At 38.9% G+C, this 25262-nt stretch overlaps 4 protein-coding genes across 5 annotated transcripts; 1 reads left to right on the top strand and 3 right to left on the bottom strand.

The window, feature by feature from the left end:
* Positions 1–89: 89 nt before the first annotated feature.
* On the top strand, positions 90–7839 carry arid3c (AT rich interactive domain 3C (BRIGHT-like)). Its single transcript, XM_077714677.1, has 8 exons — positions 90–128; positions 289–897; positions 1839–1911; positions 4587–4770; positions 5044–5273; positions 5418–5729; positions 6724–6813; positions 7433–7839. The coding sequence occupies exons 1-8, from the start codon at positions 90–92 to the stop codon at positions 7603–7605; spliced, it is 1710 nt and encodes a 569-aa protein (XP_077570803.1). The 3' UTR covers positions 7606–7839.
* A 2828-nt stretch (positions 7840–10667) lies between these two features.
* On the bottom strand, positions 10668–15427 carry LOC144196042 (E3 SUMO-protein ligase PIAS2-like). The gene is made up of 14 exons (XM_077716018.1): positions 15185–15427; positions 14391–14591; positions 14199–14286; positions 14072–14122; positions 13709–13799; positions 13479–13613; positions 13291–13396; positions 13005–13078; positions 12510–12670; positions 12159–12292; positions 11880–12066; positions 11598–11737; positions 11483–11520; positions 10668–11178 (listed from the first exon to the last, which is right to left on the bottom strand). The coding sequence occupies exons 2-14, from the start codon at positions 14500–14502 to the stop codon at positions 10960–10962; spliced, it is 1536 nt and encodes a 511-aa protein (XP_077572144.1). The 5' UTR covers positions 14503–14591; positions 15185–15427; the 3' UTR covers positions 10668–10959.
* Positions 15428–16286: 859 nt separating this feature from the next.
* LOC144196066 (ubiquitin-conjugating enzyme E2 L3) lies at positions 16287–21884 on the bottom strand. The gene is made up of 5 exons (XM_077716058.1): positions 21672–21884; positions 21331–21477; positions 18837–18932; positions 18570–18756; positions 16287–17701 (listed from the first exon to the last, which is right to left on the bottom strand). The coding sequence occupies exons 2-5, from the start codon at positions 21355–21357 to the stop codon at positions 17547–17549; spliced, it is 465 nt and encodes a 154-aa protein (XP_077572184.1). The 5' UTR covers positions 21358–21477; positions 21672–21884; the 3' UTR covers positions 16287–17546.
* Positions 21885–22599: 715 nt separating this feature from the next.
* On the bottom strand, positions 22600–24762 carry LOC144196057 (carbohydrate deacetylase-like). 2 transcript variants are annotated; one of them, XM_077716043.1, is made up of 6 exons: positions 24593–24762; positions 23943–24118; positions 23652–23811; positions 23455–23554; positions 23192–23369; positions 22600–23040 (listed from the first exon to the last, which is right to left on the bottom strand). In XM_077716043.1, the coding sequence occupies exons 2-6, from the start codon at positions 24104–24106 to the stop codon at positions 22725–22727; spliced, it is 918 nt and encodes a 305-aa protein (XP_077572169.1). In that variant the 5' UTR covers positions 24107–24118; positions 24593–24762; the 3' UTR covers positions 22600–22724. The 2 variants fall into 2 exon arrangements, with proteins under 2 accessions (XP_077572169.1, XP_077572170.1); XM_077716044.1 differs by lacking the exon at positions 24593–24762 and adding an exon at positions 24258–24548.
* Between the last annotated feature and the right edge of the window lie 500 nt (positions 24763–25262).

Here is a 25262-nt window from a genome sequence, read left to right as displayed (position 1 = left end):
CCAACAACCTCAACTTGATAGGATTCATGCTGTCCATCACTGGTGATTAAAACCAAAACTATATTTTTGCACCCCAGAAAAAAAGAAGCATGGTTGATAACAGAAGTTTAGGTACTAAATCTTCTCTGGTAAGCCCTTGCATTTTATTACAGCTGATTTCATTGCCATCAACTTAACTTTGCTCACTTTTGGGATTTTTTCAGGGTGGGTTCTAAATCCTCTTTGGGGTGTATAGTTACTTTTGGGAAGGGAAAAAACTGTAAAGAAGTGCTAATTGTCTCCACGCAGGAAGGCTGCTTCTCGCCCACCGGTAAGATTTTCCTCCGAGCACCCCCCGCCTCTTCGCACACCCCCTTCGCCGGCGTGCAGGCTCAGCGACACGGCATGAAGCTCAAGGCGGTCATGGAGAACCTCCAGCGGCAACAGGCGGAGCGACTTGCCCTGGACGACAAACTGCGTCCATCGGGGAAGGAGCGAGACCTCTGCCCGATGTCGATGGTGGAGAGCCGGATACACCAGCAAGCCCTAGCCTTCCGTCATTATCAGACGGCCATGCACGGTGCTTTGGTCGCCGGTTCTCCTCCCGGTTCCCCTCCCGGGTTCACGCGTAGTGCCACGCAGGTGTGCGGAGCCTGCGAAGACAGAAGCTCCCCCCGAAACAGCATGGAGAACGGCGAGATGGAAGACTCGCAGGACATGGATGAGCAAGAGGCACTCGAGGACGAGCGAGAGCCTTCTAATCATTACGAGGAAACTTGCTTGTCCGAGAAGAGCGAGCCGGTGCATCCGATGAGCCGAGTCCCCGGGGGGTCGTTCCCGGGACGTCGCCCCGAGTGTCAACCGCGACCCCTGCAGCCTCAGCACCACGAGTGGACGTATGAGGAGCAGTTTAAGCAGGTGAGAGATCAAATTTGCTCCCTGAATAATATGATGCATAGCTAAACACAGTACACTTGAATGATTGTTAATCAGTAATAAGTTTGTTTTTGTTCATGGTAGCTGCAAAAAGTAATAAAACAACCCCATCATAATACTTTCAGATGCTCTGAAAACGTTTGAAACTACACACACTGTAAATAAACAACATTTGTGGCCGGAACATTTCATAATTTAGGGTAAATGCATTAACAATTAAAACAAAATAGCGTGAATAATTGAAGGGAAATATGTCTGCAGGCTTGCACAGACAGAAAACAACAAGTAATACAGAAAATTCATGTGAAAATGAATCTGTACAATATTTATTGTACTACCTCAATGGAAGATTTAACTCACATTTTCCTACATATTTGCATGACATGTACTCACTCATATACACGTACACGCCTCGACAGAATTTGAAACATTGGCATTCTTTTGAATTACCAACTTCTCAACAGCTGTGTGTGTGTGTGTGTGTGTGTGTGTGTGTGTGTGTTTGAGAGTGACAGAGGAAGAGAATTTACCAGTCCTTTGTCAGTGATGACCTACATACAGGTGGTCCACAGTAAAGAAATACTGAAAGGTTAAGGTAAAGGGAACAAAAATCAGAGCGCCTAGATGACAGTAAAGCACAACGTGTTAACTGGTCTGCAAAAAACATTCTGTCAAAAGATACACGTGGATGAAATAAAGTGCATTTATGAATATAACGTTTTTACATTTTTAATCCAAATTTGCCATTCTAAAAATGTATTTTTACAGTTTCTAAATTTTGGAATGGCTGTTTTAAGACACTGTACTTTAAAGGTCGAGCTTACTCATATAGAATATATAGTAGTATCTTTCATCGCGAGGAGACAAAACATTTTTATTATCATTTTTTGTAATTACTGGTCTTCCTTCCTTTTTTTGTCTAGTTGTATGAACTGGATGAGGACGGAAAGCGTAAAGAATTTCTGGATGACCTCTTCAGTTTCATGCAGAAACGCGGTATGTTTTTGTTGATCTTTTGTCAAAAGTGAGATGTCCCCTCCAAATATCTACACTTTAATGATAATACAATCATTTTCCTTGTTTAAATATAGTTCTATGTGCATCATTTTGTTGCACTCAAATGTAAAGGGCCTCTATGGTTGGTTATTTTTTTTTAAATCAAGGAAGAAAGCATACATCTGGTGAAACTTCCTAAAAGATTCAAAGTCGTGGCTCCTGATTGTTTTGCAAATCCCAATAATCACTTGGCTGTTAAAAGTAAGACATGGGAGGTTAAATGAGAGATTCAACCAAAGTAAAAAAAACGACAATGGATTGGGAACATCTTTTTTTTGTGTCTTGATAAATACTCTTTTGCGATTTAGCGTTTCTCCGAGGTTGCAGTTCCAAATGATCTCTGAAGACTGGCGTCAGCACTTTTTCTTAACTCTGTCAACTTTTGTTCTCTGTCTTATTGCTTTAAATACTTTGTTGTAGAAGAAAAGGCTCCTTTAGTGTTACTTTGAATAAATGGGCGCGCCATCGATTGAACTGGCACTAAATTAAGCCGTTTGGTACTTTGCAATAGGTCTCCTGTTTTAGCTTCTAAGCTTCCTTCACTTTCACTTTATGTTTTGTTTTCTCGTCTAGTTTTTTCCATCTTTTTTATACACGGTGGGGACAAAAGACTTGTGTGTCAATATTTGACTTTTAATCAATTAATGGAGGAGCTATGGCAGTGGGGTCCTATCTCCTCCTATGTGCTTGTACGCGCTATTGTTCATTTCACAAGGTAAAAGAGCAAAATCAATGAGAAGGAGAATTTTTCATCCTCTTATCGACGTGGAAGTGCAAACTTGGAAAAGCAAAGCCATCAGCAATGAAAGCAAGCATCAGCTTGAATTTAGCAGCCCGTAGGTCCCCATGCTTGACTTTTCTCCAATTATAATTTCACTTGACTTGGAGAGCATCCATTGAAGGCAACTGTTGGACACTGTTAAAGAGTCTAATCAGTACTTCTTTAGTCTGCATCACCATCGTTAATTGTCAGCGTGATATACGACCTCAGGAGATAATTTGTGACGACAACAGGCCCCGATCTTCACTCTTTTATACTTGATATCTCTTTCACTGCATCAATGGGACAAATACATCAACGTCAGTATTGAAAGAGCCTAGTTTCCTTGAAGAACTTCATGACCTTGTATCCCAATCGTTCCAGTACCTCCCTTGGCATATTTGTGTACTGGCCAGTGTGCTAATTTAACCCTCTCATGCGAGACCACTATTTTTTTTTAACTCTTACTAGGCACTCATTTAAGTAATTGGATCTTTCGCTTCTCTCAGTCAAAAAGAATGGGCCGTAGACCCTTGTCAATCTTCTTGGTTTTAAGGAATTGGATGGTCACTTATTATGAAATAAGAGTGTTACTTGAGAAATAATGATAGTATATAGTATAGCAATAAACAGTGTTCACAGTCAATGAGGTTTTACTAACAATGTATACATGTATTAATATGAAAATATAATGATCATGAAAAAAATTGCAAACATTATTATTTTTCTTAATTAACTAATGTATTCACTTTCTCTGTAAAGGGTTATCGGTGTTAAATCTTTAAATACCGGTCCACCCTGTCTCTGAAGGGTGTACATTTTTACTTTGTTAATAATGTGCTCATTGATCACAGCCAGTTCCTACCGCTTAAAAAAGATTGGAAATCTTTTGTCGGTCATGGCACTGAAACAATATGATTCTACGCCATTTGTCTTGGTTCAAAGAATTGGACGAGTATCACTGTGAATGGCAGCCAATGAGTTAATTAGACCAATTCAGCTATCCGTGAAAGTTCATTACCTGCCGATGCAATTTTTGGTGGAAATCCGGCCACTTGGGCACTTTCTGCTGGTTGCAAGTTGTGCAGCCTTGATGTATTGATGATATTGTCTTTAGAGGAGAAGTGGACATCAATCTTGTGTTTTAATAGAGTCTCTCTCGTATGTTCCCATGCCAGCACCACAAAATGAACCCATAATTACTGGCCTTAATTGATGTGGTTTTACCACCTCAGACGATACTTCAAGCTCTCCACCCCCTCACTGTATAGGCCTCGTTGCCACTTGCACTATATTTCTGCAGCTATTGATCTCTATTATGGTAAATCCAATGGGCACAATGGAACTCTATCAGCAAAATGCAGGTTAATTATCTTGGGGTCAACCACTGTGGAATCTTAAAACAAAGAGTGTGCATTCTGTCTGACACTTAATTGCAGATACTACAAATTATTATCAGTGTTTTTAGTTTGCTAAAAAAAAAAGTCTCGGCTTGGTTGTTAAGTATCAAATTTCTTCCAATTTACAATGGATTATAATCATAATGTTTTGGAAACATTTTGCTAAACTGGATGTTCTTTTGTTTTCATTCATTCCTGGAAGATACAATTTGAATGTCGGTTTTTAAGGAACAGAATTGCTACATTTATAGTTTTAAACAAAAACTGTTGCCAAGTCAATTGAAAGATAAGAAAAGAAGAAACTTTCAGAATGTTTCATTTCTTTCTGTGCCCAAAACTGTCAGACATTTGATTGGCTTGAGATAAATTGTGTTTATAAGTAGATGGAGACGCCTATTGATGGAGGAACCAGAGTTAATGGAATTGATTGTGGATATTGTGTTTGCTTTCTGCAGGGACCCCAGTGAATCGGATTCCTATCATGGCAAAGCAGGTGTTGGATCTCTACATGCTCTACAAGCTCGTCACCGAAAAAGGCGGCTTAGTGGAAGTCATCAATAAGAAAATATGGCGTGAGATCACCAAAGGCCTTAACCTTCCTACCTCCATTACCAGTGCAGCTTTTACTCTCCGAACACAGTGAGTATGAGACATGAAGGCACTTGAGATGCTTAATAACCCGCACTCTAGTCAGGGAACAATCACAAAAGACTCTGTTCTAGCTCTGACGACCACAGTTACAGTTTTACATATTGTTATTCTAGCACACAAATCTGGATAGCAGATATTCACTTAAAACCGTTGGACTTTTTTCCATCAATTGCATGGCGAATGTGGCTAACAATTGCAGGAGATTCGATGATGCTTATATTGTGAAATTTTTAAATAATAGAATGTGTTCTTTGCTCACAGGTACATGAAGTACCTCTACCCATATGAATGTGAAAAGCGGGGACTGAGCTCCCCCAGTGAGCTCCAAGCAGCTATCGACAGCAATCGGCGGGAAGGTCGCCGGCAGAGCTACGCTTCTCCCATCTTTGACTACTCTCCCGTCGGCACGCCCGCAATGCTGTCTTCACCAAGGATACAACTTGCCCACTTACAAATGCCCGCCAATTCCCAGATACCTATTTTTGAGAAAGGTAATAGAACCTTTGAGAACAGCAGTTCTCCAACTTTACACGACAACCATCACCAACATCCCTGCAGGAAAAATACAATGGGCGAGTATTGTACTCGTCCATGGTGGTGAATGAGTCAACAATAAAACGCATTCCCTTTTCCAGAGGATTCAGTGGTGGCCAGCTGCCTGTCCAGTCGAGTTGTCCTGCCTCTGTCTCCCAGCCGCCATCACATTGCGACTGTGACGAGCCAGGCGGCGGCTGCGGCTCACGCGGTGGCGGCGACTCAAGCCGCCGCCGCCATCCAGGCTGCTGCTTTGGAGCAGCTTCGGGATAAGCTAGAAAGCAGCGAGCCCCAAGAGAAGAGGAAGATGATGGTAGCAGAGGAGCAACAGAGGGCCATGCAACAAGCACTGCAACATAATATGCTGGCCATGGCTACCCAGATACCGCTAAGCATCAAACTCAACAACAGAGGTGACCGTTTTTAGAATATTTTTAGACAAGCTCCAACACAACAGATAAGTGAGCAACCAAACGACAATCCAAAAGACATTCACGACTCAACTTCACCAATTTGCACACCAAAATTCAGTCAAGCGCTGTCCTAACTAAGTCTTCAAAGACATTCTGAGCAGTACTGTCGTTTGTATTCAATGCACAGAGAAAGAAATGACCCGGGTAATACAGTTAGCCAATAACCATTGGTGAAGCATAGTAGTGAAGCCCCCTACACACACACACACATACACTTGCACACCCCCACGGATCATTACATGCAGATGAAGTCTCACTCTGGTTGACAATCAAAAAAACAGCAGGGGCTAGAACATTATTTCAATCGGAAGTGTTGTTCAGTATTACAGAGCTCAGCCTATAGGAAAAGATCCTCTGGTCATCTTTACTTCTGAACTTGTCACGTTTCTGCAAAATGTCTTGTTCCGAAGTAGTAGTTTTCCGTGAAGTGAAAAGAACTTGTGCCCAGAAGGAGTCCACACAACAAATCACAACACATGTATGTTCACAGGGGTCCGCCTGTCAAGCTCACAAACACACAACAAGTCTATAATCTTTTTTTCACTCAATAGAGTATATCATTATTGTAGCATTATCAGAGACATCTCTCAGATCAATACATCGATTCAAGATCTCCCAACAGTGTGTCATGATTGGATTCGGTTAGATTATCTCCATCAGACAGATACAAATAGAAACAACATTTCTTAAAATCTAAATTTAACACCAAATAAAACAATGCGTTTTGCCTTCCCTTCTCCCCCCCAAAAAACCTTGTTATGATGTACTTTGTAATATCTTACGAGAGCTTTTTCTCCTCAGAAGTCATTAATAAAGCTCTCCGCTTACTGTCACTCTCCACATTATCACCAATACTCGACAGCGCTCCTCTGGCTTCTTCTGTTCCACTTCTAAATGCTCATATTGAGTTTTCCTCTGCCTCCTCTCTTGACAGATGATAGACAAGAGACCGCATTGAACCTGTCTACCAACGGCATTAGCAGCATCAACATGTCAATAGAAATAAATGGAGTTGTCTACACAGGTAAATAGAGGGGCCGTTTGCTGATGTAATTGCAGGCAGGAAATTCAATAAGTTATAGCAGCACCCTGGTGCTTAGTCCTCTGCACAATTTGATGTCTTTGCTATAAAATCCATTGTAATGAAGTGGCTGTCCAACAGAATTAAAAAGGTTAAATATCTCAGAACCGGGCCTGTGGATTCAGGGTCGATTGGGCTTATTGTCATTGTGTGTGTGTGTGTGTGTGTGTGTGTGTGTGTGTGTGTGTGTGTGTGTGTGTGTGTGTGTGTGTGTGTGTGTGTGTGTGTGTGTGTGTGTGTGTGTGTGTGTGTGTGTGTGTGTCTAACTTTGGCAACTTGCGCTTTGGCGTAATTACCGCGTCCTGGATTTGACAAAGATGTGATGGCTGTCAAATCAAATCCAAACTCACTCTTGGAAACACTCTTCAGCAAACACAGAAGAGAAAACTGAAAAAAGTTGTATATTAGTATATGCAGTAGACTGCCGTCAAGCCTCAAGGTGTTATTTAAACCCCATATTGTGTATGAGATGATGAAATTTATAGTAAATCTTTGGAGAGGAATGGATCAAGTCAAGTCTAAAGGGTCTAATGCTGATTCAAAGTTCATTTTTGCTCTGCAGGGGTCCTATTTGCTCGCCAGTCATCATTAGCGGGGATGATGGGACATCGTGGGAGCCAATGTGCAACTCTGGGAAAGCCCAGTCCCACGCAATTCCAGCCGTCGTGCTCTTCCTCATCTTCATCATCTTCTTCCTCAACTCATGGGCATAGGAACTCCATGTCCTCCCCCTGAGCATCAAGTTGCTCCGCCTCTATTTCTCCAAGTCATCAAGGAGCTGATATTAAAGCGCAACAATAACAGTGTGGAAGAATTAACAAAATCGGTTCAAACCGTTATTTGTGGTGGTTACATTTATTTAAACTGCGGGCAAATCTTGAAATTTGCTATCCAGGAGTCATTTGCAAGTAATCTGAATATAGTTGCGTCGACAATCAGCACTCATTTAAAGGCTTTTCTGCATCAGTTGCTAAGGTAGGCATCAGTGTGATGTTAATATAAACCTTAAGTATAAAGAAAAAAATACTCGTGTACGCGTGGTTTCAAACTGACTCGCAGAAATCTGATTTCTGTGCTCTGTGACTGTTTAGACGACAAAAGAGCCACCCACTTTCAATCTAACAAGGCCTAAATTCCTCGCCCATCAACGAGAAACAGAACGTAGTACCTCTATATACACAGTAGATAAAACTAATGTTGCACCGATGCAATTTTTTGTGGTTGCCAATAATGATTTGGACAATTATGATGGCGATATTGTACCAATACTAGTTTAATTTTTTCGGTTAGAAATAATGATTACACTTAATTGCTGCATGATAATAGACTGTAAAGTAATTGCTATCATGGGTTAGTCAGACACGGCTTAACTCACTGGCTGCCATTGACAATCTCCATTTTTTTCTATTGGGAAGAGAAAAAGGAAAAAAGAAGATTTGTATAGTTGGTGTTGATTTATGACTAACTCGTAGTGTTTTTAATTTTTAAACGAGCATTTTAATTCTTATTATCTATCCAATTTATCTCTGTTAAACATTAGTAAAGTTTGAATACAACATGTATGTAATTTATGAGTTGAAAATGTTGTTTATTTAAATAGTTTTGTGTATTTATGTGATGGATTACAGTATTTATTTTAATCTAATTATGTTTGATTATGGGAAAAAGGGGATTTTTTTTTACATCTACCTCATTCGGTACATATTGTGCCCATTATATATGTACACAACTTCAATTGGTGTTTCATGTATTTATGTGAAGAGTCAATTTAAATAGTCAAGTTTGGTTGAAACCCTGACCCAATGAAGTTGGTAGATTGTGTAAAATTATCATCAAAATATTACTCAATGATTTGCAAACATTTTTTACATACATGTCCAATTGAATAAATATAAGGACAAGATTTTGTAATACTAGTTTTGTTCTCATCCCAATGTTCCAGGCATTAAAATAAAAATGTGACGGCAAAATCATCAATGGCACTGAAACGGGAGCAGACTTGCCATTTTGCGAATATTGGTAATTATCATCGTGAATAAAAATGTAATGTTTTTAACAAGTGAGGCATTTGAATAGAGGCACACATTCAGGTTGTGTGTGGTCTCAAAACTGTTGTTGAATTGCAATAGCATAAAGTCTACACTATACTTAATTTCATATGTAGTTATCTCATGTATTGTATTAATTTGGAAAGAGTCTCTAATTGTTTAGTTATAATAGTTTGTAACAGTGTAATTAATGGTTTTAAAATTCATTTGAATGTATATTAATGGAGTTTGTCGTTATTTGCATTGTACAAATACTAGAATCGTTAAGGCAAAATACTCAAATGGCTCCCTATATCAAAACACATACAATTATGCTTGAGTGAAACACTATCAAAATAAACATTCGTCAGCTGGAACAACAATCTACAGTATTTCTAAATATTTGATCATTTTGCAACCATTCAAATGACTTTGAAATGATAAAAGATCTCAATAAAAAACTTTGCAACATGTGTCTCCAGAAAGAAAGAGAAAATATTTGACCTGTGTAAAGTACATTTGATACAATTATGTTGACTTTGTATAGTTTAGTTAAGTGGTGCTTTGCTAGTAGATTTTAGACACTCATTTATTACCTGTGTGAGGTTTGAGGCTTTACGGTAAGTATCCTTTAATTTCCCTTTTGCTCATCCTGGATAATTCCAGTGTATTATTGGAAAGCTGCATTTTTGTGCTCAGGGGTTAAATATACCAAAAAAAAATTGGTCCCCAAATATATTTGACTTGATTGAACATTTTAAAGGCCAAGATTTTGCACACACAGCATTAATAAGTCAGGGCTGTTGTTTAATTATCCAATTAAAAGTTAGTTTCATTCAAGGGTCAAATGATTAAAAAAGGGCCACTCGCACAAAGGTTACTTAGTATTTAATATAACTAACTCATCGAATAAATGCCCGATTATCTCTTCCAATTGCCTGACAGGCTCACCTCCTTTATTTAAATTTAAGAAGTGTAAAAAGAAAGCAAGAAGCAGCCACACTTAACTTCCTGCTGCGTCAGGAACAAGCTGTGAGCACGCGTCATTGTGGATCTGGCAACTGTAGTACATTTCTTTCAAAACTACCGTTGACATTTTTCTTACTCCCTGCTAATAGTTAATTCCTCCACCTACACAGCGGATTGATGTGTGGTCGTATTTTATTGTAGTGATATTGATTAGCACTGAGCTTGTCAGTGGTGCATAAAATTAACACTGTGTTATAGAGGCATGGATTTCTTTTGGCCCTTGACAAGATAACCCATTATTGGATGACTGTTGCTAATTTGTTTTTGTTTATTCAGAAGTATAAGTAAGTATTGGTTCCAATGATAAGACAATTAGTGACAAATAGGTCTAGCGCAATAATCTTTGCCACTTCTAATTGCAACAGGATTCGCAGTCAATTAAGCAATGTTTATTTGTGATTGCATTTGCTAATACGGGTTTTCACTCTTTCAGTCAGTTGTAAAGAAATTGGAATAAATGTCTGGGATTGAATGCTTTTACTGGAATGTCATGGTAATTGTTTCATAATTATTAATAGTGTCCGTCTATGTAGTTTAGGTATCACTGAATTGGACCCTGTTCAAAGAAGAAACTAAATTGGTGACCGGCCAAGGGCAGACCTTTAAACCCCAGATGTCCTTAAATATCATTTTCAGTTAGAACCCATTTCCTTTGAGCAAGTCCAAAAGGATTTAAAAAGATCTTCAATTAAAGCTTTTAGGAGCCACTTCAATTATTTTCAATTCAAAGTCAGGCAAAACTACCAACATTTTCATTTATTTTTTGGTAAAGAAATAAGTCCTGTCTAAAATGACTTTTTCAAAAAAACAATAAATCACAGTGGTAAAAAATTTGCATGTTCTCAGTTGATGTTCATCAATAATTAACCTCATGGCAGAAAATTGGATTAACATATTTTGTTAAGGCAGAGAAACAAATAGAAAAAAGATTTACAGGACCAATAAAGTTGAAGTTTTTTTTCATACAGTTTAGAATATAAAAAAAAAGGACTTAGAAAATAGACGTGGAATCAAAAGTCCAGGAGAAGGTGGCTCAGTCTAAAGAAATTATATCCGATATAGTGTTGTCAGTTCCTACCCCAGCACTTCTTTCTCCGCCTTGGATGCCTCGACTGTCGTGGACAGATACAACTGTGTGGGAGTTTGTTCCGTAGCGGCCGCCGGAAATTAGGGCTGCGCTAGTGCTAGCAGAAGTGACACTCTGCATGGAATTTGCCAGGTTTTCCAGAAACATGGGAGGAGGCCTGTAATGCTGGAAAAAAAAGAAACCATTTCAAAATAAAAGGTCTTTCCAAGAAAGCAATAGAAGAAATTGTGATTACACTTCCAAATACTGCCTGAATTGTTAATATACAAATATGATGATATTTCATTTTGGGTGGGTAGTGTTATTGTGTGCATCGAAAAGTGCTTAGTCGGCAATAAAGGGACTATTTTTCTGTGAACACGTGTCTGCAGTATAATATAAAGTTTAATAAAAAGTTTTTTTCTCTTAAATATACTGATTAAATTGAATTCTGATTCTGGCAGTGAAAGGCCACAATATATTTACATACCTGAGAGTCCGCTTGAATTAAAGAGAACAAGTCCAGGCCTAAAAAGAGACAAATCATGAGAATATTCAGTTTAAAGGCATTTTTAATAATAACAGCTGGGTGTTGATAGACTTACTCTGCATGTCTGTGGGGATGCTAGCCAAGGTGGATGGATGAAATGGGACTCCAAAATCGCCCAGTGAAGAGGTCAGATAGGACGTGTCCAAGGCCTGGACAGTTGGCATGCGTAGACTGGAAGGCTGATAAGACAATACCCTGAGAAGAAAGAGTCCGAAATTTAGCTTTGGTTCCGACACCAGTGAGGAAAATTGTCTACGATTGATTTTTTTGTTTGTTGAATCAAATATTAAGAATCATTTATTCAATGATTATGAAGGTAGAATTTGTGCATTCTTACCCCTTTGTATGCATGTCTTCAGTTTTGGAAATGTAAACACAGCGTTTCTTAAGAGGGGGGTCTGGGCTGTCCTCCTCGTCATCGGAGGATGAGCTTTCCACAGTCAAATCGATGATATCAACCTTCTTTGCGGGGAGGGGCTCAGTAGCTTGTGGAATCACCAAAGGTTGTCGCAAAGGAGCCACAGCTGAAAACATCAAGACGTAGGGAAAAATATTTCTTACTAATGTACATCTTCACAACTCCAATTGAAAGAATGTTTTTCCAGGACATACTCACACTCAATTTTTGTGATCAACCGAGATGAGACCGTGACAGACTCTTTCTTCGGTCTCATTGGACACCAGGTACCATCCTCCTGGAACTTGATTTCATCCACGTCCGAACAGTCATTCAAGATCTCCAAGAATAATCTAAATCATGAGTATTGGCATATTTTAATGACCAATATTTAGCCCTGTATCCATTTTCAATAACATTTACCATTCATTAGAGTGCAGTGGTAATACCCATACTGATTTGTATACACATTTTTACGGTCATTTTGACTTTATATTAGTGTCCCACAATGCATAGTTCGGTTTATGTCCAAATTTGTATCGATAAAAATACATAAATAACGGAACCAACCCATCAATGATGAGGCTTTCATATGCAGCCTTTTTGTCACAGACAGGACAAACCCAGGAAGGTTTCTTTTCATTCATTTGCAAGTAGAGGGCAGCATCGAAGCATTGAAGGTGACAGCAAGTCACTGCTCGGCAAGGAACCGTAAGTCGCATCTTACCCAACTGGTGGAAAAATGAAAACTTGTTAGTTCAACTTTAATTGCAAAAACACTATTTTAAAAACGACTCTAATGTTCACTATGTTTTTCTGAAATTGTTTTTTTTTTTCCTGTAGATAATTATTGAAGAAACCCAATCAAAATGAAGACTGATTTAATGAGTCCATGGTTATATATAATATACTCTCTGGATTGAAGTACTGTAGATCCAATATTTTAAGCATTAGTGACACCTAGTGGCCTCAAGTGTTCATCATCTAGCGCTTTGTTAAATGATTAGTTTGGCGTTATTTTGGCTCCTTAAAAATGACATAATTATAATACAAAGACATATTTACCGGACACAGGAGGGAGACTCGGAGACTTGTTGTAGCAACTTCACTCTCTGGGTCTGCAGTCAGCTTCTCTTTAACTTGAGATGGCATAAGACAGAGAAAGAGAACAAAATGTATCTTTTAAACACCATGCAAATCATAATGAACCAATCTTCACATTGATATAGCCTGGTCAACTAGAACAATATACTGGGTTTAGAAAAAACTATATATACATGTAGCATGCTTTTTGATATGAGAGGATAAATACATGAATGAATGAACAGATCTAATTTAGCAGTGCCATTACTTTGCGCTCTGGAGTGGTCTGGGTTTCTGATCCCCTTCATCCTCAGCCTCTGAAGGAGCAGTGGGGATGTTAGCTGCCTCACCAGGTACACAGATACAGAGTAGGTCTGCAAACATCAGAAGGTGTGTCCCAACATAAGGTACAGTTGACAATAAGAAGAAGAAAGATGAATTGAGTAAGTACATCACCTTCCCAATTTCAGGTGCCCAAGTTGCTGAAATCTGATTGGGTACTGCAGAGCTTAGTCGGACCAATGAAGTAATGTTGAGAGGTTTTCCTGGTCTCTTTTGCTCGACACCATTTTTGGGGGGTGGTGCAAAACCCTAATACAAATGTAGGTCCATGCTGAATTAGTCAAACATTATGTTATTACGTTATACTATGACCTACAATATTTCAGAGCTACACAAATACTTACTGGTAAAGGAAAAAGTTTTCCATTGACCTTTATACAAAGACTGTTTGGGTAATTGTCTTCTTGTTGACAACTTGTCTCTGACAAGCAAAACCTGACAAAAGAGGACAAGATAAATTATTATTGTCTTTAAAGTCAAACAAAGAGTTGATTGTAACAAAAGGAGGATAATGGTCTATATATTAACACAGTACAGGTACACGGTACATTGGAACCTTGTACTGTATCTTAATGTCCCTATTTCATGGTTCAGGTTGATTTTAGGACCCCAATTTGGTTTTCAGACCCCCAAATAGGCTATATGTAATATTTGTGTGCACTTTTTTTGCAATATCATTCCTCACTTGAGAATCCAAAGAGCCCCACCTTAATTGAATTTGTACCATATAATCTCTTCTGCCACCTGGAAGAAAATCCCTGTAAAGAAACAAAGTTAAGTATGAGACTTGGATTAGAAATGTGTTTCTGAAAAGAATTCTTGACAAAGACTCACCTGGATATGCATACTTCCCGAACTTGCTGTGGCGTCAAGGCAAAGACAAAATACTTTTCTTGATGGTATCTTTGTGTAGTACTTACGCCTGAAAACATGACCAATGTAAAATTAAAATGTGTTTATTGTGTCACCAAGATTAGTAGACATGATTCAAAAGTTAATAATAAAATGGAAAAAATGAGTACAGACCTAAACTAGAGGGCTTCATGAGGATATCAAGCACATCATAGAAGGGCAGTGATTTCATCTCCACATCCGGGTGAACGGGTGGGATTGGGGGCTCCGGGTGCTGAAGACTCATGGTATTTTTTTAAAAGCTTGCTTCAGCAGTCGGCAGTTAAGGTCTGTTTCAGCAATGACTCCCGCAGAGATTTATGTGTTCATACGGCCCTGAAATTACAGGAATATGCAAAGTTTGTACATAAGTAAAAAAGTAGATCATTGGTCTCATTTTTTGTTCATTTAAAAAGAGACGTCAGTTTGGTGACAAGAACAATTCTAGAGCACTGTAACGTGTTTAGTGAACGATTCCGATGCCTAAATAATTATAAAATTGAGGTATGCACTACTACAACCACACACGGAGACAGCTAGATGGTATATAGATAGGTTTTGTTTACAAAAGACGGCGCCCCCAGGTGTTTCACCGAGTCGCTTTGTGCCACTGGATGCCTTTTTTTTCGGGCATAATTTACCCCCATGGCCAAGCTAATAACGTCAAAATGTTCACTTTCAGTACAATAAACCAGTAGAATGTGAAACTGTATGTTAATGAGCCAATAGACCGCTTGCTAATCATAGACTGCAAGCAGTGAGGTACAACAGTATGTTTTCATATTTTGTGTGAAATCTAAACTTTCTTCTCGAACGGTTTCTACAATTATAATCGAATAATCATCTCCAGGAAATTAACTAGATGTTAGAAGCAAATGGAATGTTAACATAATGGAGTCAGTAGTATTAACATTTTTGTTTTCGCCTACCGGATGCTCCTCAAACAACGCCATCTTGTTCTCGTTCATCCCTTCTGTGATTACTTCCAGGTTAGCGTTTTGGCGACAGCTGGACAGCAATTCCACTTCAACAATCTTATTTCCTAAACTCACTTTTAAATCATGTCATGCTCGCGCCTTCCATCAGATCGGTTAAAGTGACATGGAGAGCAAAAGTGGCCCATGTAGAGAAGTAGTGTATGTTTGAGAAATGGGGCGAGTGCACATTGATGACGCCATTCAATGGCGACGGCAATTAAAGGTGACATGACTAAATTACTGTCGTGACAATTACTACTGTGGAGCTCAGATTTTTCTAATTCAACTTTAATAAAGCAAACCATTAACCAGCGCGATTTTGAAATGAGTGACGTCTTTTATTTGCCTTCGTTGTATTTATTTTTAAAGTAAAGTGTTCTAATTCTGTCACTGTGATTTTTGTGTGCCAACTTTTCTCCTTAAATTTACATTACTACCGTTTTAAATCCATATCATTGCCCATGAAGTGATGTTACTCCCAAATTCTACTTGCTTCTTAAAAGCCTCTATAGTTCATGTATCATAGAGATGAAGAGGTTTCAAAACCTTATTTTCTGTAACATTTATTCGCTTGGGGTGCTGGAGCCAAGCCCAGCCAACTTTAGACACCAGGCAAGGGACACCCTGGATTGACGGTTTTCTGTAACGCTTCTAACATCCTATGGTTTTCAACCCCTGCCTGCAAGAGTATGGAAACGTACAAAAAAGGTGGCCAAAATTCTGAGAATATTGCCCACAATTTACTCAGTGGTCCTAATTTTATAATTCTAAAACTGAAACAACGTTGGTATTTTATATCAATTAAGTTTGTTAATTTCATCAGTCCTAATTTGACCAATTTATATACATTTTTTAGAAACATTAAAGCCGATTAAAAAAATTGAAGCATAATTTTGAAATTTGTACTGAAGTGTTTGAAATACACAAATTAATACTTGAGTGCATGGACTTAAATTGGTTGTTGACTATTGTACAACACCAGAATAAGTCTACTGCTCACTGTCCATTATTTGGGCTCGTGTAGCTTAACTAGTATACAAACAGTGAGGCAAAATGGTTAGCCATCTTTATTACGAAACAAGAACTGAGACTGGATCAAACAGCTGTTATGCATTGCTTTTTGGCCACTCAGTCACCTTTCTGTGCAACTGACATACCCCTTAACCGCTAGCCCTTCTCCCAGCTCGCTTCACGGTGCTGTCTGAGCTCAACTGCGCACCGGGCGAGCGACTCAGCCTCCTGGTTCGGAGAACTCGCCCCTTGTAGACCATTTAAGTCAGTTTCAGCACTGGAAGCTGGCAGTTGATCTACTGCCAGAAAGTGGTTGCCAGCATGTCTTAAATGAAGATGGTGACACTGCAATGGCTTTTAGTGGGAAAAGACATGGACAGTACAAATTTCCTACTTTGACAATTTTATATATCAAAGTGCCAATCCAAATTATTTTGGTAATTAAAAGAACATTACAAGGCATTTGTAAGGGAACAAAAAAACCTTCACACAGGGAACAAGTGTTTTTGTACAACTAATCAAACCCATAAAAATACGTGTAACGTGTTCTCTAAAAGGAACTTGCTGAGAATAATTGGGAGGTTGTTTTTTTTTTTTTTTTTTGGTGACAAATACAGAACTTCTATAAGAATTCAATTCACATGAGGGACAGCAATAGTTTGCCTCTGCTCAGAGGGTTACAATCTGGGCAAGGGAAAATGTAGGATTATTCCACAGAATACAGTGCAAGTCTAGAAGCAGTGGAAGTCAGTTAGGGAACTGCGGTCTGCCAAAACAAATGATACTTCTACGATTTTCTCTTTCCCTTCATGTGTTACTGCTAATGTGGCTAATAGAATGAGTCATCCACCCTTTTTAAATCTCTGGAGAAAAAAAAATCTATGTGAGATCTATTTAACAATCTTTTATATTTGAAGAAAAGCAAACAGTAAAACACATTACTCTTGAGTATTCCTATTCAACTCTCCATGTCTTAGCCTATTTTTTTCTTTTTCATTTTGACTTATTTAAGAGTAGAAAGTTAGTGAAGGTATGGAAATCTATGGCTGGGAGGAGGGATAGGAAGCGGTCTGATCCACAGAGCAGATGGGAAGGGAGGCTGAGGCTGCCACTGCCTGCTTCAGCTGGGCCGCTCCCGGGGTGCAAGATGGAGGGAGCAGTGTGGGGCGCAAAACGGAGGGGAACGTGAATGGTAAAGGAGGGTAAAAGATGGCGATTTAGAAAGGGCAGGTGGGAAGAAAGATTTGGTTGGGCAGATACGAGGTAAGGGGGAGAAAGAGAGGGCTAAACGCACAGCAAGTGATCAGTCCATTGGCCGCTTTTCGCCATGTTTCTTTGTAAACTCTTCGGCGTTCTTCAAGAATTTTTTACGGTCCTTTGAGTATTCTTCTGCTAGGTCTGCCCTCAAGGGATGTTCTGGCTGAGGGTCATTCACCAGTGCAATGAGAGACTGAATTACTGCAATAGAAAACATGTGGTCATACATTTCAAAATAAAATATTGTATCAAGAACAAGGAGTTCCACTCTTTTGCTCGAGGATATTATAACAGGCAATTTGTTGCGAGTACACAACGCAATTAGATGTACATAATACCCGTGTCAAACAAAAGGATTTCCTGTTATCTTTGGAATGTCTAACTATTAAATTATGCCATTTAAGGTTTTACCTACTTTAGTCCCTTATTTATTTATGGATGATTATCAGAATGAAATTTGGTACATTTTTGTTTACCATCGATCCTTGGAGTACAGATTATGTTAATTAATTGCAAATTTCCAAATTATATTTGCAGTGGGTATAAGATACAATCAATCTGGTCTGCCAGGTTAAGGTGATGTCAGATAACCTGATCTGCAAGTTTATGTTGAATTTCATATGCGTGTGGTTGAAGGCAGTTGTGAGCTGTAAATTTTTTTAATAGTTAGAACACTGTTGCCATCTCCATCCTAGGATTTTTTTTATGTCAAACTGGAATAGATTTTTTTTTTGCTCTTTCTTTACTCTTGTGGGAATTCTTAGCATTGAGTAGATTGGTGGTAGTGACTATGTTAGCATAACAATAGGTCTCTGCAACTGATTTCCACATATGGAAAAACAGGTCGAAGCGCTTCCATTCAGGTGGCATTTTGTGGATTGTACTGTATTTGTAATTACATGTTTAAAACCACTTATTAAATCCTCTACCAAGCTCGTAACATTACATACAAACTTTACAAATTGTTGTATGTAGATCATATTTTGATTTCTCTTCTCTATAGAAGTGTCAAAATTGTTTGAGCTAGTAGAAATGAATTGTTTAATAGTGGCCAGAATAATACACCCACCTTGGTCAGTTTTGGTGGCTGGCTTCCAGTTCTCTGCACTGATAACCGGCAAACACACTTGGCCCTTCTCATCAATATTGGGATGATAGATCTTTGTTTTGAACGTGATCTTGGGGGGCTTGAAAGGGTACTCGGTGGGAAAAATGATCTCGATCCTGAATGCGCCTTTGTCATAGGGAGGGTTGTCCTAGGAAGAAACAGAGAACATAATAGCAATAGAATAGAAAGTCGAAAAAGTGTCAGTGCAGTTGAATAGGAGTTACTTACAGGTACAATGAGCCCTTGCCATGACAATAGGTTTGATTCCTCAACTTGAATGTTTCTGAAATTTTTCATTCCGGATCTGCGAATCTCATCAAGTTCCTGTGGGAGGGTGGGGGTTAAGGGTAAAGAAGAAAAAGACATTTAAGCAAAATCCATTGGGCTACAATTGTCTACAATTCACCTGCTCACAAGGCTTGAAAATGCCCGTAAATTAGTCACGTGTGGACACCAGCATTACTGGGCGATGCTAAGATAAATGTATTTATAACACTCTGTGCTTCTTCTGAAAACAATTGCACTGTATAGTTCCCAAACGTAGGTATTCTGTCTATTACTTTAAATACTGTATTCTATTGTTTCCTATGGTTTATATACTGTTATTTAAATTCGTTTATTTTGGTATGTGTTGTAGTAACCAGTGAATTCCACCAATGGGAAATGAACAAGGAACTATTGTATTCAAAATTTTCAAGGGTGTGAGTAAAAATGTTATCCGGTCACACTTGTTGTGTGAGTGCATGTATTTAATACTCCCAGAAAGCATGGTGATGGAGTCACTTTTGTTTTTAAAACACTTTTGATCATTCTCAGTTCACCTCAAAGCTCATTTTGACTGCTCTCCCCAAAGTTAGCAAAGGAACGCAAAAAGGGTTACCATGGTGATGTGACAGCAGTATTTATGAGCTGATGTGCACGTGTAAATGGGTAGCTAAATATTTTGCAGTAAACAGAATAACAAAGCCACTATTGGCTGGCTATTTGGCCGTGCAAGTAAATAATGTGTGGAGTGGAAGGTTCTACATCCAAGGTGAAATGGTGGTCGCCTTGTGTGGGCCGATTCAAATAGATCACTCTGGTGCGAGTACAAATAATAGTTTGGTCACCCTTGCTGGAGTTGAAGCAACTGGTCAGCCTTAGCAGTTACTGCAATGCCTCTGCCTGTGAAATAGGGCTTCGAGCCAAGTAGTCGCCAGCCTGCATGATCATGCTGTACCTCCCCCAAAATTGGGTATGATTAAATCATTTATTAAATCAATAGTGCAGAGGGGTGAGATTGTGAAACATATTACAATGTAATAGCAGATATTAATGCATGCGATCGCATCTTGATGCTTTCATTTGCAGTGAGTATTGAGGAGCCAAAGTGTTTTTCTATAAACCTATGGCAGTGATATTAAAATGAATTTGCACTTTCATCACTGGAATGCGACCATTAATAGTTATTTTTCACTTGTACTATACACTAAATGTATATATTTTGAGCATAAAGAAATAAAGTTCATTATAGTCGGGAAAGAAACGTTATAAATGATTTCAAGGAACTATTATCAAACATGCTGAAATAAAAAATTCCATCCAATGTTCACTGGCATAAAATGTTTTGGGGACACTCACTTTGGATCAATGATTGACAAATGAACACATGATCTGGACTATCATGGGGTGTGCCCTTTTGAAAGGTCTTCACACACACCAGTGAACGATAGGTTTAATAGGCACCTTTTCCAGAATGTCAACTTTTCACCTCTAAGTTTGTCAACAAATCTATCAAATTTACCGCAGTGCAGTAACATCTGCTTTTACTAAAGAGACTTTTTTTGCATTTTTGATGGTCCAGACGTGGGGAAACGTGCGTCAAATTATTTGTATAAAATTTAGCATTGTTGTATGCTAAATTCATAATAAATTTAATTGCAATGTCAGGTGACAGTAGTTGTTCAGCTATACAAAACACGCTTTTTTTTAACATTACAACTAGAACTATTGAATTTATGCAAAAACATTCACTATTGAATAGAGTGCATTTAATCAATGTATTTTAAGGAGAGAAAATACAAACATTATATCGATAAGAGTTAGAGTAACGAACGCAGGTTATTAAACAATAACCGTGACAGGAATCGTATGATGAGACAAAAAAACGAAACAGGAAGACACAGATCCAAGTGCTAACTCGAAACTGCAACCCTCAAATTATACACATCAATAATTAAAATTACATCAACAGAAGTTACAAGTTGGGACTAGAACCTAATCCTGATAACATAACCACACTCATTTACGTCAACGTTCGCCGACAAGCTAGCTTAACCAGCAGCTCGGATCCGAGGATAGCAAGTTAGCTGATTAGCCTAGGCGACGCATTGTGCCTTGGAAATTCACCGTATCACGCGAGCGTCATCGAACACCGACGCCTCGATTGTGCACGCAAATCCGACCACGGTCAAATCTTTTCACGTCGCCAAGCAAGACTATTCTTAGTTGATCTATTTTCCCTGGACATAGTTACTGGCCTTATTTGCCGGTTGCTTCGCTTTCAAATATCAGATCGACAAGGTAGTGACCTCGTTAATAAAAATGGGCTTCTTAGAGCAGATGTCTTCAAATACAAGGCAGACTATGGTCCGGCCGGGTCGAATATTCACGTATGGCTCAACCACCCGGGCATCGAAACGTAATTCAGGTGCAGGGACTACAACGAAATCGGATGATTTACCTTGGCCAGCCTCCTGCTCGCCGCCATCTTGAAACTTCTGTATGAGTTCCCAGAATGCACAGCGAAGAGAATATGGGTCTTGGGGGTGGGGGTGGGGAAGGGGAGGGGATTTGGGGGTTGAATTGAATGCTAGACCTCAAAACTCGCCTACGCGTGCAGGAAAAACATACATTACAAATTTTAAAATAAAACAGCAAAACATTAGAACTAGAAAGCTCATTCACGTGGTAAATAAAAAAATAACAACGATATATTAACAAGTGACAACAATTAATGGTATAGCATTAATAGCATAGCAGATTTAGAGAAATCGATATTATCGCTTGTGATGCATTACTTACTGTACTTTCTATTATTGTTTTTGCACTTCCGGGAAGAGGATGACTTCATTGTATAGCTGGTCTCTCCACATTAACAATAGTCATACAGCCCTATTGAATTGCGTACGTGACAGTTACTTAAACTGTTAATTTTGAAATTGGAAACATTAGTCTAAAGCCGAGCCTCAGTGATTCTCCACGCATCCCTCTTTCGTATTCGAGTGTCGACCCTTGAAACAGAGGGGTCGCGTTAGAATACCCCCCCGCGATATGGAACGATGCTTCAAGTATGACGTCACTATTTGTGCTATAACGTAACATTGCGTGTTGTGGCAAATATCGAACTGCATCTGTCAACAAACCATTCAGATTGTTTATGATACATATGTCTGGGCCACCTGATGTAAATTGCAATTTCTATTCTTACATCCTAATCAACGAATCAAATCAAACGTCTAATAGATTATAATATATTGGTAACCTGCATAAATGACATGTTTAAGTAGTACAACACATTGCATTGGATCTTAATTAATTGGGTTCAATTAGTGTTTTTTGTCATCTAAAGACCACAAGTGTATATTTACTTTGGATTTTAGCAATGTTAGAGGTGAACACTTGGGCCTACTGTGCAACTATAAATTCAATATTGTTTGTTTGTGGTGGTACATTGTGTTTTTGGAGCTTTTACTAAGTGTGAATCGTTTGGAAACAATTTGGTTCCCAAATAAATGTTAATTCCTCTATGTGATCACAGTACCCCCTGCTGACCAAAACTTGAAAAATGAGTACGTATATCGTCTGCATGTCTCCTTATTCTAATTGGTAATTGCAAAAAGCTCTTCAAAATCATTACGAAACAAGAACGAAAATGTTCACCTCATCAAAAAATATATATGTTCATTTTTAAAATAAGCAAATACAGTTTAGTAATTGCCAACAACAAATAATCTTTTAGTTTCAAATTTAATATTTTTAATAAACTGTAAAGAAAATTAAAATGCCATTCTGAATCCAACAGTTAAAACATACAATTCATGTTGTTATGTAACTCTCTTATTCACATATTAATATTCATAGGTCTTTAAAAGCACATAGCTGTACTCGCTCCTGGTGGTACAAGGCAAGCAGAGACAAGTCAGTGAGTACATTTAGCTCGTGTTGTCGGTCTTCTGACTGGGAAAAGTCATCCGGTCCTTCTCCACAACCACCTATTTGTGGGTGACTAGGGTAACCTGGGTGCACCATGAGTTCTGCTGTGACCACAGACTCTTCAGAACTCGAATTGTCTCGGTTGGACATACTCAAGGCATGGCTGAAGGCCCTCTTCAGGTTGGGGACAGACATGTTCTGGCCGACTGTGGTTAATCCCAAGTAGACATCGGGCCACCTGTGGATATGGAAATGTTGAATTTGTTTTTCATTGACAATACAACTTGCAAACTGATACAGTCAGGAGGAATAGGTGTTTGCATTCAGTATAGTCATTCACCATCTAAATTAAATCCTCATTATTCACACACACACACGCACACACAAACCTTATTCCATAACGCCTGAAGACAGGAATGGAGTCTTGGGCATCTTTCTCCACCTGTGTGTAGAATCTTTGGAGATGTACTGGAAGCCATGGACAGCTGTGTAAACCTGGTTCGACTGGAACGCGAGTATATGGAATTCTGTGATCTGAAAGGACTTGTGCAAACACCTCACGAACCTCTACAACAGAGGATCATTCATATGTGGTATATACAGTATCATAAATATGCAAGTATGGTTGAGAATTTGACTCAATTTGACTTACCTGGGAGTATATGAACATGTTGATGGCCATCCATGTGATGAGGTAGGTGACCAGTCAAATCTCTAAACCGCCTGATCTGGTTTCTTAGCTCGAGATCCACCTAATTTTTTTTTTTTTTAAAAGATATTTAATTTGACATGAAAAAATAATGACTAACCGAATAAGGGAATACATATAGGTGATACTCATCATAGTACCTCTTCCATGCTTAGCTGCTGTCGTCCTAGTGCCTGACGGAAGCCCATCTTTCCATGAAAGAAGCCATGCTCATTTACAAGTGTAGAGGTTTGTTGGAGATTCTGAGATACGGGCATGCCTTCTGACAGGTTGGCATGGAGCCCAATTGGAATGCTGTGCCTGATAAGACAAGTGTATTGTTCCAAAGTCTTAGGGCCAATTACGTGCATCAACTGTTGAATAGTAATTGTAACATTTCTGTATATCATTAAAGTCAAGTGAGTCAAAATTCTCAAGATCTGCCACATTACCTTTTAGCCAAATCTGCTGCATCCTTGGCAGCAGATGCATTAACTAGCAGTGACACTGAGGAAATACCTCCAGCTTTAAAGCAGTCAACAATTCCTTGATTCCTTTTGGGGCAGTAACCAAAATCATCCCCGGTCACCACCAGCATAATTCTGGGCTGAGGCATTGTTACGTGTTACTGTGGAAGACACAATGATGGACAAAGTTTACAGAAGTTTTCAAGTTGGGTTTGGAAACACTGTTACTCAAACTACTACATAAATCAATGTTTACATATGTGTACATGTATGTATGTACATGTATGTACGCAAAAGCACCTGAACAAATAAATGAGAACGCCAGTAAGGAGGCCCTTGGCTGTGTCCGGGATACGTGACGTCATGGGGAAACAGACGGTGCCAAGAAAATCGTGGCAAAATCAATTCACACAACAAAACACAATTACCGTTTTCATTGAGAATTACTCAAATTTCATTTAACATCCCTTAATTACTTTAATTAGCTTGCTACATTTCAGTCTTTCAATGTATGCCTCCCGTTCAATGTCGCTGTAAATAAATGCTATACTAGTACACCCCGTTCAGTGTGAAAGACACGACTCACACGTTACGTCGCGCTATGAATAATTATATGGATAATTTCAAAAACTTACATTTAGCCATTGTATTGAATTCGGTGGTCCATGTAACTCAAACGGCGAGAGCATGTAGCTTGTAACTAGGAGAACGTCTCATGTGTATGAAGTGCGAAGCCATAGGTTGCCACACGAACATCGTCAATGTCCTGTATTCGCGGATAAGGGACGTGCCTGCGCGGCGGCCATCTTGGTAAGGGCACATGCCCATCAAAATCAATTCGTTTATGTCTTAAAAGCAATCAAATAATCGTACTTACGTTCTTATTATTTACAGTACATGCGTGGTAAGAACTGAGGAGTGAAATTGCCAAAAAGGTTATTTAGTGGCGTTGGAAAGTTTTTAAATAGGTGTCCTAATTGATGAAATTACTTTAATTAGAACTAATATATTTATAGGAACTTTCAGAAACCACACTTGAAGCATTTATTAGCCTGTCATTTCGTCCTTAAACGTGGAGCCTCGCTATAGAAAAATTTATTTATCCATGGAGTTTTTAAATCCATAGCATCCGGGTGCGCAGGTTTAAGCCACACCTTCAAAGTCACCTGCTAATCCTCCGTCAACTGTTGATAGATGGGGGAGGTCTCGACCGACGACACTTCATGTTCACATTCTTCTTCTTGATGTCTTGATGGATGGTTTCGAGTGTCATAAATTAGTAACAGGTTATTTTTGGATTGGCAA

Source organism: Stigmatopora nigra, chromosome 4 (assembly GCF_051989575.1).
Source record: "Stigmatopora nigra isolate UIUO_SnigA chromosome 4, RoL_Snig_1.1, whole genome shotgun sequence".
Classification (NCBI taxonomy): Eukaryota; Metazoa; Chordata; class Actinopteri; order Syngnathiformes; family Syngnathidae; genus Stigmatopora; species Stigmatopora nigra.
This window is presented reverse-complemented; position numbering and strand designations above follow the sequence as displayed.